The sequence below is a fragment of the Cupressus sempervirens genome, chromosome 11 (assembly GCF_028749045.1).
Source record: "Cupressus sempervirens isolate cs-2001-9-10 chromosome 11, ASM2874904v1, whole genome shotgun sequence".
In the NCBI taxonomy this organism is placed as follows: Eukaryota; Viridiplantae; Streptophyta; class Pinopsida; order Cupressales; family Cupressaceae; genus Cupressus; species Cupressus sempervirens.
The window spans coordinates 511,468,946-511,491,460 of record NC_143128.1 but is presented as its reverse complement, the minus strand read 5'-3'; the positions used below and the strand labels follow the sequence as shown (position 1 = coordinate 511,491,460).

The following is a 22,515-nucleotide window of genomic DNA, read 5'->3' as shown; positions in this document are numbered from 1 at the left end:
CGAAAACCTGCTCTCGTAAATTGATTGGAGCACTAGAATTTGTTCAAAAATGGTGAAAAGTAGGAATATTAAAAAAAATTTAGAAAAAAAATCAGAAAATTTAGAGGAAGAATGAATTTTCTTATGAATTGAAAGTTGGATTCAGAGAGGAAAAGCAAAAAAAATGATTTTCCTTCAAAAAAAAAATTTTGGATTTACGTTAAAAAATTAAATATTAGTTTACTAATATTTAATTTGATTTTTTTTGAATAATAATCCAAAAAATAAAAATGGAGAAAAGGTTGCAAATAAATTTGATTTTTCATTTAAAAATGGAAGTTAATTAAATATTGATTTTTTTAATTGACATTTAATTAATAAAGCTAAAAAAAAAATCAAAATAGAAATACTTAGCTTCAGCATGAAGTTAAGAGCATCAAAGATAGCAACTTTTTGAATCAAGCAGCAAAAAGGCGACAAGTGGCACAAAAAATGGAAACCTTAATGGTTAAGTAAAGCAGCTGCCTAATTTTAGTCTGCAGCTTTAAAGACATCTTTTTTGAAGGATGATTTCTATAAGAAACCCTCTCATTCATTCAGGCTCACACAGAAATTTGAAGAGCAAATCGAGAATAGGAGTAAGATTTGAGGAGTTCAAGGAAGCAGATTTTTTGAGAAATTTTCTGAAATTGTTGAGGAATTTTCTGGGAATTCACATCAAAAGATTTTGAATCCTATCAGAAAGGATTTTTCTTTGCAGAAAGGAAAATGGCAAAGCCCAGGGGAACAGGATAAACGCGAGGACAATTGATAAAGAATGAAAGGAGAGGATTCTATCCTGAATCCAAAATCGTGTCAAAGTGGACAGAAATTGGAGATACAAGTCTTGGCGGCCTTGATTTGAAAGATTTTAACCGAAGAATGCTCGGATATAACAACTATCACCCAACACACCTGGCTACAAAAATTGTGAGAAGTGGAATTTTTGCTGCAGCTGGTTTCCCTCCTTCTTTTCAGCATCCAGAGTTAATCGTGGAATGTACCAAGCATTACAGTCCTGGAGACAGAACCATCCGGGATTCTGAACGACATATTCTGGCAGATTTTTCTTCGACATCCATTTCTGAAGCATTTGGAATTCCTTCAAATCCAAGGATGGTCACAAAAACACAAGAGCAAGCACTGAGAATCTATACATCTGGAATCAATTTTTGTGAAGAAATAATCAACAAAAGATGGTTGAAAAAGAATAGACCACATCATTCCAAGATTCCTAAAGAAATATTATGGCTCGACTTGCAGAGGGAATATAGTGATATGGTCATGATGTTGAGTCGCATATTTGGCATGCCTTATTCTTGTAGATTTGAATCTTGGATGTGGTATTTTGTTGAGCAGGTAATGGAGGAAGGTGACAGAATAGATTGGGCTGGGCTCATAAGTGATAACCTAAATGAGCAGTTGATGAATCTAGAGCATACAAGGAAATTTTACATGAGCTCCTATGTCATCTACATGCTAGCACGGAGGACAAATTATGATGGACTACGATGAAAAGGACCAATTGGAAGCAGAAGCCAACACCTCAAAGTCCACGAATATTACCCGCAGTTGCATTTGTATTCAAAGGATGTTACATGAGGGTTAATGATATATTTGCCATGCGCATAGTAAGAACACTACAAAAGAGGCCACATATAAGAATGTCAATGGGTGCAATGAAGTTGGTTGAAGAATATGGCGCCTGGTTCATTCAGTTTCCTACCTTTTCATACATCCGAGTTCAAGGATTCTCCACGGAGCCATACAAACTTCCTAGGTATCCAACGGATAAGATGGTCTTGGTAGAGCTTACTCGACAACTTACTGCCTATGACAAGATTTAGAAAGGGAAGAAGAAGTTGGGATTGCAGTTTCCGATTTCCATAAGAGAAGGGAAAACTGAGGTATGCCCATGTCTAAAAGCTACAGAGAAATCATCAGATGAGCTCCACTTCTTTCGCCTTCCGCTTTATCCAAAGAGGAATGATTTTGATCCTTTCAACAAGATCTCATTAGCAAGAGGGTCAAAGTACCAACACAAGGTTCACCTTAAAAACTTTTGGGCAAATGCAGTAGACGAGAACGAGATTAGAAAAAGATTGCATTCAAGACTACCATTGAACATTATTAGAACATGCAACATATTCAAGGTTCCTGATCAAATGGAGGAGGACCCAAATGTGATGCGAAAAGGATTCAATCCAGAAATGACAGCTCAACCATTTGATTGGAAGAAGGAAGAAATTACAGATCTCGAAACCCTTTCAAAACCAGTCTTAGATTTTACAAAGTGGTGGATCGAGCGTAAGCTTGAAAAATTGGTTGTACCAGCTAATGGATTCACATATAGGTTGCTTGGCCACAGACCACTCAGGGATGAAAGATCAAGACAAATATCTGAAGGGACTGTTGAAGAAAGGGGAACTCCATCCGAAGATGCAGGAACCAAGAAAGGGAAGGAGGTACCTCGAGAAAAGCGTCCTAGGATTGAGGAAGTCATCCAAGAATCTCAAAATAAGAAGCAGAAACACGGAGATGCTCCCTCTTCTCCAAGTCGAACTCCAAGTGTCCAAGAGATAGAAACTTTTGAAAGGCAGGATGTAGGGACAAGTATAAGGAGATTTGAGCAAGAAGAGAATTTGGATAGGCCAATTCATGATAGGTTGAGTATAAATGCTTATGAAAAATCCATGCAAGAAAGAGGGAGAGATCAAGATATTGCTACAGAAGAAAGTCTTGCTACGATCTTAGAGCGAGATGATTAATGATGGAGATGGTCCACTAGAGGAAGAAACTTCAGGGGTAGCAATACATCTTCCAAGTGTCGAAGCTATAGTTCTTGAGGTTACAATGGATAGTCCAGGAGGCGAAGAAGAGATTGACATTCGAGCGGTCCAAAGGAAAGAACAATTGGTAATCCCGAGGGACCAAAGTATACCCATTCCGGAATGGTTGAGGCAACGAATTTAATTGCATCAACAAAAGGAGGTTGATCCAGCAATTGAATTACAGGAAATTTTGGACCGATCAAACCGATCAGAAGAACAAGGGAAAGCAAAAAGATATACAAAATTCATCAGAGGAGAATCAGGATCCAGAATCTTGCAGATTGGGACTCCCACAGTTGACAAAGGGAAAAATCAGATTGCTCCAGATGAATATCATGTTACAGAAGTAAATCTTGGTCGGGCCTCCCGAGAGCAAATATTGGAAGAATTTGATGACTCCACACAGACTTTGAAGGATAGGCTGACGAAAGTAGAAGAAGGGTATGAAAAGCAGAAAAGAGAAATTCGGGCCTTATGTCAGTACATCAATAACTTGCCTCATCCAGTAAGAGAGGAAGGTCCATCATTTGTCCCTCCAACAGGTGTTTCCAGTGAAGTGGTAGGTGATATTGATAGAATCAAGCGGATTGCTCAGGGTGCAAAGATTTGGATTGAAGCAATTCAGGAGGTAGCCTTCAAACATGCAAAAGAATTAGTGCAAGTGCACAATAAGGCATTGGTTGCAGTCTCTAGGATTCAGTGCATGGAGGAATCATGGGTGGATGAGCATATTTAACAAGAAGAGGTGATTGCCGACATTCAAAGTCTGATGGATACCCCAAAGCAAGAATTGATTGATGGTTGAGTTATCAGCGAGGGGGATTTCTATGATTTTATTCGATGGTACAGTGCAGTGATCATGGCTAAGGAATGTTCCAGAGCTTTACCAGGGAATCCAGTCGATGGAAAAAGATTGTTGATAACATCAAGCAAGGAATATCAAATGCAGTTGCATCCTTGTTATCACAAAGATTAGGGGAAGAGGAAATGACAACTGATAATCTGAAAGTCAAGTTAGAGGAATTCTTTCAGCTAAACGTATATGGAAGAGATGATTTTGAGAACTTCTCCATCTTCTCAAATACAATGCACACTACTAAGGACTTACTACCAGATTGGGATGAAAGCTTGGGAAAAGCAGAAAGAGCAATTGCAGTTCTAGAATTCAAGCAAGAATCTGCACCAAGCATCAGTACAGAGGAGTTGGAAATAGTATTAGATCGATTTCGATCTTTTAGGCGAAGAAATCAAGGATAGATGCATTAAATGCAGAGTGGGTGTGCATAGGGATCATTTATTACACCCCACTCCTTAAATTAGCATGCATGGTGGGCATTTATTACCCACTACAGTAGTAGATTCCTTATGGCATTAATGCAGATTCCTTTCCATTGCCCTAACCCTAATTAGGGCTGACGTGGCATGATCTCGGCCATCGGTTATTGTGATCATCCGGGCCACCCATTGTAATCGAGGACCTATATAAAGGCCTCATTTCTCATTTGTAAGGGAAGATTTTTATGAGATTGTTGCTATGAGCTACTGAGATAATAAAGTTTTCATTGGAGTTTGGTGAATACTTGACGTGTCTTAGTGCTTGCTTGTTCTTCTAAATTTCTTCAAGTAGATTAAGTTTAGCATAGTCAATGTGTGGTGATTACAATGGCGAATATGATGGTGTATTGATGAATTCCTTTGGTTCATACTTTTGACGTTTTAGTGATTCTAATTCGTTGTGTAAAGTTAGCCTGAACCCCTTTCATGCATATGCTCAACTTCTATCATTTGTATACATTGTTCTTTATGATGGTGTATGCAGTGATATGAAAATCTTTGGCATAACCCTTGAAGATTGCACTGGTTCATGCTTAGTTGTAGTATAACTTGGCGAAGCGGAATTCAGTAAATTGAGGAATTTGTCCACTAGAATACTATTTGTTGTTATCACTACCCTTAGGATTAGAATAGAATTCCTGAACCCCATCCTATTTAATTTCTACATATTCTGTGAGAAATCCAAAAAAAAACAAAAAAGCGCTTCATTGCAAAACCTTAAGATAGCTCCCACATCCAGTATGGCTTGAAATGAATATGAATAAACACATAAGACCCCTTGTGATCATCAGCAAATCACATCAACCACCGATCTTATCCACAGTCAAGACCTGGCATTAAAGGAACCTTGAAGTCATTGTATGATCTTCTAGCAATCTTAGCGTACACAAGACTTTATTCAAGAGAGGATAAGATATTTCGGTATTTTGTTCTACTGTTTGGTGAGTCATAAAACACACATCAACAGTGCTCATTTCTTCATTTGGCAACTACAAGCCCAAGATGGGTTCCCATTTGATTCCTCACTTGCCTATGGTACCCACTTTAAGCCAATGGTGGCAATTGCCTTCTTCTATGTCCACCTAGCCACGCAGATTTCTTACTATCCGGTTTGTCATTATCAAGCCTAGAGTGGCTCATTTTGCCTAGTGTATTCTTTTTCAGGGCCTGCCTTTGGGCTCTCGCCTCTAGCATTGGGTATGCCAAACCCTAGATGTCCTTTTCGCGGACAACCTAAGACTTTCATGCACATTTTCAAATATCACAAAAGAGCCCAACAATTGTAAAATTGGATTCATGACTTATTTTTGGCCTTTCAGATTGGAACCCTTCTACAAACATATGATCTTCTTGGAAGATTCGCCCATGTTAGATTTTAAACCAAAATAGCATAAGAAATAGAAGAGATATCTACAAACACAAAGAACAAAATGCCACAATATTTATCCTAGGAAAACACTCCACTTGAAGATGAAACATCTAGCCACACCAAAAACCAATCCTTTATTGAATATTAATCAAGAACTCCAACTATGAATACTACACAATCTTCTCCTTACAATAGTATTGCCTCAAATTTTCTTAACACAAACTGAAGAGTAAAAGAATTCACTCAAAATTGAATACATATAATAATGACAAAAGGCTAAGACAAAATAATCACAATATGCTCCGTCAATGGATGCCTATAAGATTATTTACAATATGCTTTGCAATAGATACTAAAAAACACCATTGAAAATACCAAAACACTACAACATTTCAATAATCTCCCATTCTCATATCAGGGAGAGAGTCTGCAAAACCTTCAATGCATAAGATATTGAATAAAAGAACGATGATATCGGTTTTGCTTGAGATATCACTAAGAACCAGGCGTTACAACAAGTGGCAACACTTCCACTTTCAAAAACAATCAACTCCACATATTCTCTACTGAAAACTTTCAATTGTTCATGGTGATGAATATTCAAAGTCTTCAACAAATGTGACGTTTATCAAACATCACGCAAGGTATTGTCTCTTCTGTGTTCTACACACACACATTACCTTTCACCTTTAGCATTGGGGACATATTGAGGACTTCTCACAATCTCAGTGGGCATCACTAAGAACAAGCATCACACACAAGCAACCAGAATATTGAGGAAGTTGTCGCAGGTATAAAAGCTATCTCCTACAACTAATAACTCTACTCCCTCTTAGCGAAGGAGACATATACATGGCACTCAGAATGGCTGCACCCATTTGTGAGAAAATCAATAAAGAAAATATCACAGAGTCTCTCAACATGATAGTGTAATGCAATCACTCAACATGATGCTCACCATGGCTACTCCTACGTGTGAAATAAAAACAAGATCTCATCACAAAGTCGATCAACGGGATGTTTTCACGGAGTCTCTCAACATGACATCCACTATTGCTACTCCCATGAGTAGAAAGAGAAACATGGGCACTCACCTAAAATTTCTCCATCTCAGAGAAAAATGCATTACAAGGGCTTTCACCTCAAATTTGATATTGTGTGTACGGAAATTTATTCAAGTTGCAAAGCGAAATATTAAGGTTATCACTAAGTGCAGCGTGTTCTTAATGAGGTGCTATAATAATTAATTGAGGACTAATAGCCGACTCAGGAATTGTTTTATGGACTCGATATAAAGGAAGTACATTTTCCTTTATCATGATATATGTGGAAATGGATGAATGGATTGTGAATGTTCGGTAAGCAACAGATAGTGTGGAATGCGAAGTTGAGCAGAGCAGCCAAAGGGGGAGATTGTTGGAAGATTGGTTTGATGATATGTTACATTCATGACTGAGTTTATCATTGATGTCAACATAGCATGTTTGATGTCTTTTGTGGTATCTGATAGAAGAACAGCAGAATGATTAAGTTGGTATGGACGGCTAGTTGAGCATGATAACCACCTAAGGTTATAGGAGATACTTTGGAGTATCTGGTATATGTAGTTAACGTCGGAAGCAGAAAGGATAAGTCTAGAAGCAGTTATGTAAGTTTTGGTGATGTCTATTCTAAAATAAAGTTTATAGAGGCATGTTCTGGTAAACTTGTTATATCTCTTAGCAAAGTTGACATCTTGAGGATCAAGGTTGAGGACATGTTGAGGATGACGTGGCTAAGCTCGCTCGTCATAATATTGCGTGTACGGAAAGTTATTCAAGTTGCAAAACGGAAGATTAAGGTTATTGCTAAATGTAATGTGTTCTTAGTGAGGTCCTATAATAATGAATTGAGAAGGACTAACAGCCAACTCAGGGAATGGTTTTATGGACTCGGTATAAAGGAAAGGCATTTTCCTTTATCATGGGATGTGTCGATATGGATGAATGCGAATTGTGAATGTTTGGAAAGTAGCAAAGAGTACGGAATGCGAAGTTGAGCAGAGCAGTGCGAAAGTGAAGGAAACTTCATTGTCGAGGTTTTGCTGAGTGATTCGAGGTTTGGTATTTGGATCCAAGGTTCGTGATCTGGTCTACAAGGTCTGATAGTGATTGGTCCAATTGACAGGATAGAGGAAATTACAGAGGAAAGAAGAAGATACCACTAAATTACTTGTTTGAGCAGTGAGCTTTTCTTGTAGTTGAAATTGCATGTTTGGGCAGTGGGCTCTTCTTGCATACATTATACCACGACTCCTAACAGGGTTGGAATCTCTTAACAGGGATTCCAAGTCTCCTAACAGGGACTCATTGTACCAAATGTTGTAACAAACTCCTAATAGGGTCTATCCTCTAACAAGGAATATTCATAATAGTACATCATCTTGTGGGCATCATTCCCACCGAGGTTTTCCCTCTGATTAAGGGTTTCCCTAGTCAACATATCTAGTATAATTGTCTATGTGCATCTGTGTATGGTTGTTTACTTTGGTTGAATGGTTAAGTTTGTTTAAAGAAGATAAATGTTTTAATTGTTGGATAGCTGATTCAACCACCCCCCCGCCCCCCTCAATTATCTTGGTGGACTATTGTTTCTAACAAGAGAAACATGGGCATTCACCTAAAATTTCTCCATCTTAGAGAAAAATGCATTACAAGGGCTTTCACCTCAAATTTCTCCATCTCAAAGGAAAATGCAATAAAAGGAATTTCACCTTAATTTTCTTCGTCTTAGAGAAAAATGCATAACTAGTCAGAAACCAAAACCACTAAAGTTGACTCTTTAAGCAAGAGCATCATTCTCCATAACACCAAGCTTATCTAGAAAATATGAAAGCTTCACTCAAGAAAGTGGCTTGGTGAGAATGTCATATGTTTGCTCATCGGTACAAATGTACTTGGGTCTCTCAACATGATAGCATCATGGAGTCATTCAACATGATGTTCACCATGGCTACTCCCATGTCTGTAATAAACACAAGATCTCATCATAGAGTCAATCAACGTGATGTTGTCATGGAGTCTCTCAACATGACATTCACCATTGCTACTCCCATGAGTGGAAAGAGAAACAAGGGCATTCACCTCAAATTTCTCCATCTCAAAGAAAAATGCATTACAAGGGCTTTTACCTCAAATTTCTTCGTCTCAAAGGAAAATGCAATAAAAGGGCTTTCACATCAATTTTCTTCACCTCAAAGAAAAATGCATAACTAGCAAGAAACCAAAATCACTACAGTTGACTCTCTAAGCAAAAATCATCATCCTCCACAATACCAAGCTTATCTAGAAAATATGAAAGCTTCACTCAAGGAAGTGGCTTGGTGAGAATGTCATATCGGTATAGATGTACTTGAGTTGAATTTCTTTGCCACATGTTTGGTTCTATCCTGAAATATAGGATTAACAGAAAGCTTCACACAACCTTGATTATCACAATGAATCACAATTGGTTCCAAAGACTACTTAAACAATCCTGGAAGAAGCTTTTGAAGCCACATTGTTTCTCCAACTACCCCATAAGCTGCAATATATTTGTCTTCAGTTGAGATTTGGGTCACACATGATTATTTTCTGTTGCACCAAGAAATCATAGCTGAACCTAAGCTTAAACAACAAACAGAGGTTCTTTTACCAATAGGCACACACCTGGTCAAATCAAAGTCGAAAAAGCCTTGCAATTTCAGATCTTCAAAAGAAGCATATTTCACACCATATCCCACTATACCATGCAAATATCTCAATATATGTTTTGCTACAAAAAAATGAATTTCTCTAGGCTCACAAAGGTCTCTTCCTATCTAATGAAACATTACCCAGTCCATTAGTTGGTTCTATGTGATCAATTGGACCAATAGGATCTTCTAATTCAGTAAACCCCTTCTGAATCTCTCAGAAGCAGAATCAAAAGCAGCAATGTCCATATCTTGAGATGTCCCTTGATCTTCTCTAACAATCTCTATGGAAGTTCCCTTTGATCTATTGAATGCCACTTCTTCAAAGGAATACATTTCAGTTGATTTCAATATCTTTTTGTCCTAGAATATAGATGTTGTAGGCTTTAGAAGACTCACCATAACCAACAAACATTCCTTTCTTGCTTGAAGGATTTAACTTAGGCCTTTTATCTTTAAGCGCATGAGTGTAAACAGGACACCCCAAAATTCTAAAATGACCAACTTTTGGTTTGATACCTATGAGTGTCTTTTCAGGAGGAATATTATCCAGAATTTGATGAAGCATTCATTTATGAATAGAAACAGCTATTCTGCAAGCTTTTGCCCAAAGAAAGATTTGCAGATTTTAATCATAATGATGGCTTTCACTGACTCAACAATGGTTCTATTCTTTCTTTCTGTAATACCATTTTGTTGTGGAATATATGGAACACAAAACTGCCTCTTAATCCCTGCTTCAATACAGAAATTTTGAAAAGTACTACACATATATTCCCCTCCATTCTCTGATCTTAAAACTGTTATCCTCTTTCCAAACATGTTCTAAACTTAAACTTTGAACTCTTTAAATCTAGAAAGCACTTTATCAGACTCCTTAGATTTCAAGAAATAAATCTAGGTCTTACGTGAAAAATCATCAATAAAAATTACAAAGTACCAAAAGACACTCAAGGATGCAACAAACATAGGTCCACATAAATCAAAATGAATTGGATCTAAAATATCTCTTTTGCTATTATGAAAAGGACCTTTAACATTCTTACCTAGAGCACAACCTTTGCAAATACCATCAGGGTCTTGATTGAGTTTTGGAAGCCCAACAACCATCTTTTCTATGGAAGAAAGGGTTCTAAAATTTAAATGAGCACATCTTGCATGCCATAGCTCACTTCGACTAATGGAATAAGGTGTTAAAGCTTGAATAGGATGAGCATAAAGTCTATAGACTCTCTTGATGAATGCCAATTTCATGAGCTGACACAAGGCTATACATTTTCTTGCATGCAAGCACTTTACCTTCAGAAAATGCAACCTGATATCCTCTATCGTCCAATGCTGAAATAGAAATCAGATTTCTCTTGATTCCTGGAACAAACAAGACATCACTCAAAAGAAGAGGGATACTTGAATCTAGATGAAAAGCAGTAGTTCACACACCATTCATTGAATAACAAGCATCATTACCAATAATAAATTAAAATTGCAAATGAGTACCTTTTTCCACCAAGTTAGAGAGATGCTCTCGGTATCCTATGATATGACGTGTAGCACCACTATCAATTAACCAAGTATTACTGTCAACTGGAACAATGCTTGAAAGGGCTGATATAATAAAAACTCCTCTAAATTGTCATTGGATTCTTAAGGAGGTAAAGCAGCATCATCATTTGCAGCAGCACCTTGACTTTGGTCTCTATAAACAATCAAGTGCATAGTGACCATACTTGTCACATCTGAACCATTTAATTCAAGAGAGATCCTTCTTCTTTGGTTCAAGGGCTGAATTTGAATATCTATCTCTATTCCTCTTGAAATTTCTTTTTCTTCCTTTCTTTTTCGAAGTTTGAGCAGCGAGGACATGATATTCACGATGAGACTTTCATCCATTTCCTCTTGCTTCTAATTTGCATCCCTCTTGCATGCAATCAGCTCTCAGACGATCAAACTCAGGTAATTCATCTCTTCCATTGATGCCTTGAATCAAAGAATCAGGGATAACTTTAAGAAACCCCTCCCGAGATAAATATGTAAAATGCTGGTGAATTCAACATTTAATAAGAAGGAAAAATTTCCAATCGAGGGCGATGTTTTTGTTTGAGGCAACGTAGATTTTCTATTGGTGAAATTTTCCTTTCCATATCAAAATTTAATTATAATTGTGGCGAATTAAATTATTTTTTTGGCATGCAAATAAATGTAGGTGATTTTTTTTTGGTCATAAATATTTTTATAATGTAAGAGGCAAATTAATTGTTTTATATAATGCAAAATTTTAATATAGTTGGCTAATTTGTCAATTGCCACAGAGAGATTATTTAATTTTTTAGTGAATTTACAGAGTCATAGATGGGCCACAACCCATATGCCAAGTGTGTGATGCCCAGTGTACTTGTAATCTTCCAATCCATTAAGATTCAATTAATAATGTGTCCTTTCTTGTTGCCAACTTGGTCAGCGTCGCTTTGCATGTTATCATTGTTATTGTGAAAGGAATTGATATAGACCGTCGATGTTAGATAAATCAATGGCCTAAACTCTATTTCAGGCCTAATTTTAAACATTATAACATAAATTCTAATTCTTCCCGAAATCAAGACGTGTGTCCCAAAGTCCAAAATATAGTGTAACCCAGGTGCGCGCACCCGGGTCAAAACCCCGATGCACCCAGTGCACGTAAGCACCTGGTGTGGGTGCATCACGCACCCAAGCACCCCCGCTAGCCGCTTTTCCGCCGCCGCACTAGTCGCGCACCCGGGTGGGACATGGTGCTCTAGTGCTTCCCAGGTGTGCGGGTGTGCCTCGGGTGCTCACAGGGTGCGCCGAGAAGAGGCCCAAAAAAGTTTTTAAAAACAATACTTTTTGCATTTTTTTTTTTTTTGGTTTTTTAAGTATGCTAACCCTAATTGGGTGCGGGTCCCATGTGGTCTATTTGAAGGCTTAATAAGACCAATAGATCTCATTTTCATTTCACCATTTTGGAGCAGCAAGAAGCTAAGTGAGAAAGAGTGTTTGGAGGAGCTTGTGAGAGATTAGTGGGTGGTTTTGCAAGGGATTGCAAGATTAAGAGGAGCAAGAGGAGCAAGAAAGTTTGATTTGGCAAGTGCCTCCTCAAGTTCAAGCCTTCAAGGTAGGGTTTTTTATATTTTACTTAGTTTTTTTTGTTTTAAAAATCAATTTTTAATTTTTAAATTTAGTATTTACTATTTACTATTTAGTTTTACTAAGTTACTTTCAAGTTTCAAGTTTCATTCTTAAATCTTGCTGTTAGTTGAATCTTCTTAGTTCTATGATTTTTTATTTTATTATCTATATTAATTTTTAGTGTTTTTCATTGTTCTTAAAATAAAAATATGGCAATATGGCATATGCTGAAACATATACTTTTATTTTATTTTAAGAACAATGAAAAACACTAAAAATTAATATAGATAATAAAATAAAAAATCATAGAACTAAGAAGATTCAACTATCAACAAAATTTAAGAATGAAACTTGAAACTTGAAAGTAACTTAGTAAACGTTTCAGCATATGCCATATTGCCATATTTTTATTTAGTATTTACTTTTAGTATTTAGCTTCATTTTTTAATACTTTAAATTTTTAAATAGTAAATGCTAAAATTAAATAGTAAAGTTTTAAGTTTTATATTATTTTTACTTGGGCTGAAATGTATCATGATCATTTTTATAATTTTATTTTCATTTTGTGAAATGCAATTTTATAAATGGCTTCTAGATCCAGCCAAAGTGCAGAAGACATGGAAATTAATGAGCCAAGTGCATCTGATTATGAACCTGAACCTGATCCTAATCCTGAAGGAAGTGATCATGGGGCTGATGTAGGTGGTCAATCTGAGCCTAAGGAAGAGCCTCCTTATGTTGCACCAGGGGTGCCTTCTACTGATTGTCCTTCAGAGATTTTGAGAAAGTATGCTAGGGGTCCTTATGACCCAAAGTCCCCTCTTAAACAGTTTGCTACAAAAATTACATGCCCTACACCTTCAGGGGGTGGCACACGCAAATGGAAGTGTAGTATATGTGGAGCAGAATGGTTTGGCAGCATTACAAGAGTTAATTCACACCTTCTTTTTTGGAGTGGCTATGGTGTGAACCCATGCATGTTCTTGTCAAATCCTGAGAATGTCAAATACAGAATTGAAGTGAATAAACTATGGGGCATTCCTGATGATAGTGTTGTTCTAGTGCCTAGATCTTTGTTTGCTAGGCAACAGGTACAGCATATACAGCAGTTACAGGGGCAGCGAGATACATCTACTCGTATCTTGCATCAGAGAGCAGGGACTATGTCACCTACACCATCATTCTCCTCACCTACACACAGTTCAGCAGGGGACAACAGTAGGGGGAAACGGAAAGCAACTACAAGTCGTACTGATGGTAACCCCATTGCTCATTTGTTTAACACGCATGCAAGGGACTGGTTAGATGATGTTGTTGGTGATTTCTTCTTTGCCAATGGCATCTCTACACATGTGGCTCGATCTCCCTATTTTGTGAGAATGATGACCATGGTAGTGAATGAGGGAGAGCCATCATATGTGCCACCAAGTGACCACAAGCTGAAGACTACAGTGTTGGATAGAGCCTATGACAAGGTTGGGATCTTGATGGAGCAAATGAAAGCATGTTGGATGGAGCCAGGTTGCAACATTATCGAATGGACATTCGTCATCGTCCACTCATCAACATTATGGTTACATGCACGGAGGGCCCATATTTTTTGAAGGCAATTGATTGTTCAGGGCATCGTAAAGATGCTGATTTTCAGTTTCATGTGCTTAGGGAAGCCATTGAGGAGGTTGGACCACAAAATGTGATCCAAGTTGTGACAGATGCAACACATGTGTACAAAGCTGCAGAGAGGCTTGTTGAGGCAGCTTATAGGCATATTTGGTGGACTCCATGTTGTGTGCATGCCATGAACAATGCACTCAAAAACATGGGAAAAATAGAGTGGATTAGAAAGGTGGTTAATGATGGGAGAGAGGTGCAGATGTTTATCTGCAATCACCATACATCACATGCACTTTTCAGGAGCTTCGCAAAGAAGCAATCCTGAAACCAGTTGAGACCAGGTATGCATCATATTATATTCTCTTGGAGAGAATGATTGAGTTGCAAGAGCCATTGCAACTCATGGTTATGACACAAGAATGGAATCGATGGACTGAGTTCATAACAGAGAGGGTAAAGGAGACAGTGAAGAGTGATCAGTTTTGGAGTGATGCAAAATACATAATCTCCATCATTACTCCAGTGTTTTAGGTGATTAGATATGGAGATGCAAATTCACCTAGCCTTGGAGAGGTTTATGAGTGCATTGATTCCATGCTTGGGCAGATGAGGGTTGTTGTGCGTGAGAGAGACCCCACTCTAGCATTCTATACGGAGCACATTGAGCCTATCATTCACTGCAGGTGGGAGAAGTTGAACACTCCTTTGCACATGGCTGCCTATGCATTGAAACCGAAGTGGTACATACCTAGGCCTGGTAGAGACACCACTTCGGGATGATGAGGTGAAGAATGGGTTCTTTCGATGCATTGCCAAAATGTATGATACTGAGACTGCTAGTGAGATTCACACCAACTGGTCCGAATTTGCTAGTCTTTCAGGTAATCCTTAAATCTTGATTCAGTGCTCTAAACTCTTTATAATTATAAGTTCTTTTAATAATTAATTGTTACTTTACTTATAAGTTATAACTTTATTTAAGTTATTTATAATTTTAATATTATGTTGTAAACTTTAAAACTTGTAACTTGTAGGATACTCAGTTATTGCAAAGGTGGATCTCAAAACCATGGCACAAAAGAATCCCATTTTGTGGTGGAAATGTCATGAGTCACAAAAGTTAAAGATCACCTCACTAGCCATTCGACTGCTTTCTCAGGTTTGTAATACTAATAACTAATTCCAACCCTTTACAATCTTAACTTGAAAAGTTTTACCTTGCTGATTTTAATTTATGATTCATTGATTCAATAATTATTAATCATCGATTTACCATTTATCATTTGTTACAAATTGTATGAACATTTGTTTGTAACTTGTAAGTTGTAACTCTCAACTTTGTTATCTCAGGTGTCTAGCTCCTCAGCTGCAGAGAGGAATTGGTCCACCTATAGCTTCATTCACTCTGTTAAGAGGAACAGACTTACCTCTAAGAGAGTGGGGAAGCTGGTTGTTGTACATGGTCACTTGCAGCTCAAAGATCGCAAGACACGCGAGTACAAGGAGAGCCCTGCAGCACGCCAGAGGATCCAACTCAAATTGATGAGGATGCCAATGCAGAAGCCACTATAGGGCTTGTTGGTGTTCCTTTAGAGGATCAGGATCTTACCCAGGAGGAGCCTAGTAGTTCCAGTGATGAGGACTTCGGCATAGGGGATGATTAGAGAGCACTTGAGAATCATCCATTCTCATTATTGGCATTTTGTCATTTTGTTGATTATACTCACTTTGATATGGCTATGATACATTATTATTATTTCACTGTTTCATGCTATTCGGCTCATTGTCATCATGAGCATCTTTATGATATATGATATTCATAAAATCATATTTGAACAACGAATTTTGAATCTTGCATCTTGAACCAAGTTAATTTGTCATTGTAGTCAACTATATTTGGCATGTTAATGTTATATTGTTATATAATATATTGAAGTATCATTTCATAATTAGCATTTTCAATCATATATATTAATAATATTATATATATACTATGCAACCCCCTCCCCCCCCCCCCCCTCTCACCCCCCCTCCGCTCCCCCGCCACCGCACCCCCGCCATCCCCAAATTGAGGCTATTTTTTTCCCACACCCGAAACTCGTCCCGACGTCCCCCCCACCCCCGCACCGGGGTAACACTGCCAAAATATAAAATACTTGGCTAAATGGGGGTAGTTGGAGACACGCGTCGATAAAATGGTAGGCAACGATTGGCCCTAGGGAATATATTATTTTATTCTAAGGGTGAAATGACCTTGTCCAATAAGAAGACATTACGTAAAGGTTAAAGAATATTTTAAAATAACTATGTCCTAAATGTAGATTACATTGTCAATTGGACCGGGATTTGGGACCAATTATGTGTAAACTAATGGGCGATTAGCCTTGGATTTGGACCCAAATTATTTGATATATTGGCGACCTATTTGACCCCATACGTAGGTTTTGCTCACCAAATTGCAATTTCCCGAAGAGACAGAATCACCAATTGGCGAAGATTCGCCACTAAGAAAACCACTACAAAGAATCCCAAGAATGAGGAAGACAATGGCCAGCATAAGATCTTCAATTGAGTTTTCGATGGCACTAAGCTGATCTTTCAATTATGTAATCTTCATGAAGAAGGAGATTACTGATTCTCCTCTAGTCATCTTAATATTAAGGTGTAGACAAGGCCAGAGCTCTACTGGTATTGTTGAATTAATACATGCTTTTAAGAGTTTCAAACATTTCTTTGGCTGAATTCAACTTGGATATAATAGGCACTAGATGATCCTTTACAGAATCAATTAAAAACTTTCTTACCGTAATATTACTCTTCCTCAAGTGAGCTTTCTCAGTATCATCGGTTGGCTCAGCCACATTAGAGGTTACATAGTTTAAAAGATCGTTCTCTTCTAGTGCAATAATATACTTTAAAGAAAAGGAAATTTCACTTATTTACTATTCTCGATTCTGAATCTTTCCTTAAACCTGCTATGACACCATGATAAGTTTCCAACAAGAATAGCATAAAATATAGAACAAATATCTACAAATACAAAGAACACAATGACACAATATTTAGCGTAGGGAAACCCTCCACTTAAGTGAAAAACCTAGCCACACCAAAATTTGATCCTTCATTGAATATTAATAAAAGTCTGATTACAGAGCTTGAACTATAATTGCAAACTCTAAATGAACATTACACAATCTTCTCCTTGTAATGATATTGTCTGTGATTTTCTTAACACACACTGAAGACAAAGAATTCACTCAAGACTGAATACATATAATAATGTCAAAGAGCTAAGACAGAATAATCACAGTATGCTCTATCAATTAACAGCTATAGGAGAATTCACCATATACTCTGCAATAGATACCAATAAAACATTGTTGAAAATGCTGAAACACAGAAACAATACAATATTCTGTCTTTCTCATATCAAGCCAGAATTCTGTGTAACCTTCGATGCCTTCAAAACTGAATCAAAGACCAGTGATGTTGGTTTTGCTTGAGATATGAGTAGGAACAAGGTATTACAAAAAGTGGCAAAACTTCCGCTTTCAAAAATGATCAACTCTCCATATTCCCTGTCGAAATCTTTCAGTCGTTCACGGCAATGACTATTTGTGGTCTTCAATAGATGCAACATTTGCTTAACAATCATCACACAAGGTAGTGTCACTTCGGTGTTCAACAATGCTAAGGACCCTTCATTAACTTGAAGATTCATGACTCTACATAAGAGATGTCGTTCACTATTGGGGACTTTCTGCAGTCTCAGTAGGCATCGTTGAGAACAAGCATTGCACACAAGCAACTTGAAAATTAAAGAAGCCATCACAAGTATAATGCTTGCCTCCTCCAGCTACAAACTCTAACAGCCCAAACTTCCCTTTAATGTTTTGCAGATATGGCAAGCTATTAGGATTGAAAGCCTCTTCACTCTATAGAAAAATAGAAATGCAGTGTTATTTGTTCACAGCTTTCATGATATTAATGTTTCTTTATATGCTTAAGCATGTATATGTAATAATGTCATGATGCAAAATAAAGTGCAAGCCAACAAAGTGGCCCTTAAGATGGCCCGCTTGCAACAATTACTTCAGCATTGCACACTTGCAATTTTCCCGCCCATTGCTCATATAGGTCATGCTCCCAAGCGCCACACCAACAATAAGGCGAGGGAAGAGATTTTCAGATTGCCTCTCAGCTTCGCCACCCCCTGGTGCCTCAACTTCTAGTTGTCCTGACAGCATGACTCCCTCTGCTCCTAGAGGCTCTGGTTGGCAAGGGTCTTGCGGTGATTCTAGGTGGCCCAATTCTTCAAAGTGGTTCCCACGATTGGCACTAGCTGATTCTCTGGCTAAAAGGGAGACTGAAGAATAGAACACAAAGAAAGGATGGTCCCTTCCAGACCCCAATCATAACCCCGCTGAAGTATGGGGAAAGAGGGGCGATCATGATCCTCCACCTTTTGCAAGCACTACATTAGTCGCTTGGCAGTTTGTTTTATTTTTACTACTTCTAAGCTCTACCCTTTTTTATGTTTTAGTTGGATTTTCAGGCACTACCCATATGACTCTCGTGGAGAGATTTCATATCCTCTCTTATGACTCTAGTGCATTTGTATTTAATTGAAAGTTAATGGAAATGGCCTATTCATTAAAAAAAAAGTTCCTCTTATCTATGAGTATTAACAAATTATAAAGGTCTACCTCATAATTGTTCTGGGCATTTTAGCTTGCATCAAAGACATCATTCCAAATAAGCTTTTCTTTTGTCTTTTATAGAAAATTCAAATTTGACTACCTAGCTTCCAATATTTTTTTTTAGATTTCTGGATTTGTTAATTCGTATTTTAAATATTCTTTGAGCGCCATGTTGTTGTTCAAACTATAAATTTTTGTTTATTATATGTTTCCAAGGTTATATGTTTTCAATAATGTTGAAATTAGTTTATATTTAAATGTAGGTACAAGGTTGCTAGCTTTAGCTTAGTGGACCAAAACACTGAAAGGACATTAAGATTTGACAAAGGATCATCTATTCTGCAACATGTCATATAAATTCTGCAACAGATCATATAAATTCCCATATTTGGCAAAATTGTCAATGAAATAACAAGTATAGAGCTTGTATAGTTAGGTGAAAGCCCACTCCTGTCAATGGCTGCCCAAGGAATTAGAATTTTTCCAAGGTTAAACAAAGAGGGTCCATTATCTTTCCTGCAAAAGAAGCCCATTAGATAGGGCATTTCAAAAGGAGGCAAGGGGTATATCAAATGAGCACATTGCACATTGCATTTATCCCAATGGAATGCCTTTCCAATAAATAAGATCGTCATATTGGTAAGAGATTGTGACAGCAATCAATCAAACACTTGTGTGTGACAGAAGTCCTAGATTTGAAAAGACATGGACCACCTTGCGTGTGCTAAAGGTTTGATGATTTTGAAGGTAATTAATTTGAGAGGCAAGCAAAGGATGCAAACTTCATTCCCAAAATCCTTATAGAAGTGATACAGAAGGGTGCTAAAAACGTTGTGCCAATCACAAAAGACAACACTGAAAATGGCATGGTAGTAAGTTTATTGGTTGAGGCAACATGTCAGCACATTTTTCGGACATATGCTCTGTATTTGTTCAACTCGGTAGTGAAGAAGATTTGAAAAGACGTGGACCACCTTGTGTGTGCTAAAGGTTTGATGCTTTTGAAGGTAATTAATTTGAGAGGCAAGCAAAGGATGCAAACTTCATTCCCAAAATCCTTATAGAAGTGATAGAGAAGGGTGCTAAAAACGTTGGGCCAATCACAAAAGACAACACTGAAAATGGCATGGTAGTAAGTTTATCGGTTGAGGCAACATGTCAGCACATTTTCCGGACATGTGCTCTGTATTTGTTCAACTCGGTAGTGAAGAAGATTTGGACACAAATTGAGAGGATAAAACCATGAAATACTCTCATGAGTAAACAACTGTGGTAGCAAGCAGCTGCAATCTAATAATGCAATTGCAAGTCCTCCAATATTTATTATCTATTACAAAGCATTTAGAAACTCAAGAATGTTATAACTATTAGTGCACATACACTAGGTAATGGTCCAGATCTAGAGTATGGTACTATACACCTAGCAGAAAACAATGGGGTGACTAAGAGTCAACAGGTCAAGCAATTCTGAATAACCCATTTTATGATATCAAGTGACAGAGTATATGTTCCCCATCATGCATCTAGAATTAAGACCACCATGGTGAAGATGACAATAGACAAGAAAAATCTATTGTAATTTACACTATTATCTAGGATTTTTCTAGCGTGAATGTGCATACTAGGTACTTATAGGAAGCCAGCCCTTCATTCTGAATTTTGCAATAATGTCTATGTAAAGGCCTACAATGTACTATTAGGTTGTGCTCAGTTGATAGTTGTCAAAGCCAACCACAACATGAAGAAGGATATACTCCTGTTTGGAATTACAGGCTGGAAATGAACCAGAAAATAAAAAAACCAGCTTCATCAATATAGGCAGACTCTAAATCTAAAGTTGAGAACCCTAAAGATGGAAACCAACAGCCTATGGAGCCAAACAGCAAAGAGATTGTGAAGGTACAGTCATGCTTCAAGATGTTATGGACCCCCCTCAATAATTTGTTGCATTTGCAGATAAAAGAGCACAAGGTGTTCCAGACAAACAGAGGAAAGTAGAAGCCTTGCAAAGAAATGACAAAAAAAGCAAATTTTAGATATATCGTGTCTGTTTTGACTGCCAATGTTTCAATCAGATTACTCTCCTGACTTAATAGAAAAAAAAAGTAAAGGATTGAATGGTCAAGGACATACTGGCCAGGTGTATCTAACATGTCAAGGCCAATGTAGGGTCAATTCCCTTAATTCCATCTTTCAACCGGGCATTTGGAATTGCTCTAAAAACTCCTGATCCCTTCAACTTGATGATCTGAAGAGAAGACATTTTAGGAGCAACATACTTTCATTTTTTAAAAATGACAATTTTATGGTAACTCCCAAAAAGACGCTTTAGTCACAATACGTTACACAAGAAAGCAACATATATGCAACAGACTCAAAAAATGATCATCTAAAGAAGAAGCTTTTTACTTTCATTCCCTCTGCCTGATCGCCAAAAGAATAGTCCTAAGCATATTATTTTCTCTCAACACCTCAAATTTGAGCATTAGTTACCTGAACCTCAAATTCATTGCTACAGAAGTAGATTAGAACTGTTGACTAAAAGACTGGCCACCGCAGAAGTTTTTGTCTTTGCATTTAACTCTTACAAGTTGAACAGAAAAAAATGAATTTCCAGTTCTTTTCATTATAGAAAATTTGTAAGCTTGTCTCCTTCTCTTTTGCAGATGGTACCAGCAGAGCCAAAGAGGCTGAAAATAGCAACGCCAAAATAATAACCACAAGCATTTGTATTATGTTTCCAAATCAGTAAACCACACAAATATTTCAATGCATCTTTCTTTATCTGGAGAGCTTTGAATATTTCAGGGTGCTGAAAACCTCTCCCCATCTTAAGGTTATCTCAACTTAAGTCTACAATCCTGTTTCACTAAGCATACTTGACCATTTATAATCAATATATTAAGCATATTCTGGAAAAAGAAATCAACTTACTTTCCTGAACTGCTGACAGAAACACAGGAGTATGAATCATAAGATACTTGGCCAGCATGATGTTTCATTTGCTTGATCTGCAAAGCTTCTGAAGAATCTGTTCTCAACCTTCCAGTCTCAGATATAGAATTTGTGTTTGCCAATGATGGGTTGGCAGGATTCGATAGTTGAAAATTTAATAGCTTCAGCTCCCTTTCAGCTGTAAATACTACAGAATGTTCCCTACTTCCAAAGGGTGTTGGAAGAGGAGCTGCTGCTGGCAGAGACCTTGCATCAAATTCACTGAGAAAAACACCAAGACTTGTACCAGTTGCAACCAAGTGGGGCTGGAGAGAATGTACAACCATACAATATGCCTGTGAAGAATTTATAACAGATTAGCTTCAACAAACATGATTCTTAGAAATTCAACTTACTAAATAATGAATGGTAACAATCAGCACATTATTGATAATATGTAACAATCAACACAACCTGAAAATCAGGATAAAAGAACAATTGTAAAATAATAAGCATATCACTTTCAATTATAAACCCCAATAAATTCCAGCATCATTAATGACCACAAGAAAAAGTAATTCTAAAATATCAATGTTTATCCAAAAAAATGTGCACCAACAAATTGATGTACTAGAATTATTTTACTCTAATACTTTTCTATCATGACTGGATGTACTTTCAAGTGTCATACACCTATTTCAGTCATTTATGAACAAGAATTTTAGTTCTTTGTTTCTTTCTTGAAGATTTGCACAAAACATTTATCAGGAGGTTCATGCACAGAGTGAACAATGTAGCGAAACCTATATTTGGCATTTTCCATGAGAGAAAAAAATTGAGAGAAAACTACATTAAGAT

General features: G+C 37.3%; 1 protein-coding gene across 1 annotated transcript in view; it reads right to left on the bottom strand.

Moving 5' to 3' along the window:
• The window catches only part of LOC149530601 (Transducin/WD40 repeat-like superfamily protein), a 190,479-nt gene that overhangs the window by 62,888 nt on the left and 105,076 nt on the right, over positions 1 to 22,515 (bottom strand). Inside the window, exon 11 of the mRNA XM_089809563.1 lies at positions 21,658 to 22,013. Within this exon, the coding sequence (XP_089665689.1) occupies positions 21,658 to 22,013 (356 nt within the window). The remainder of the gene's footprint in view (positions 1 to 21,657; positions 22,014 to 22,515) is intronic.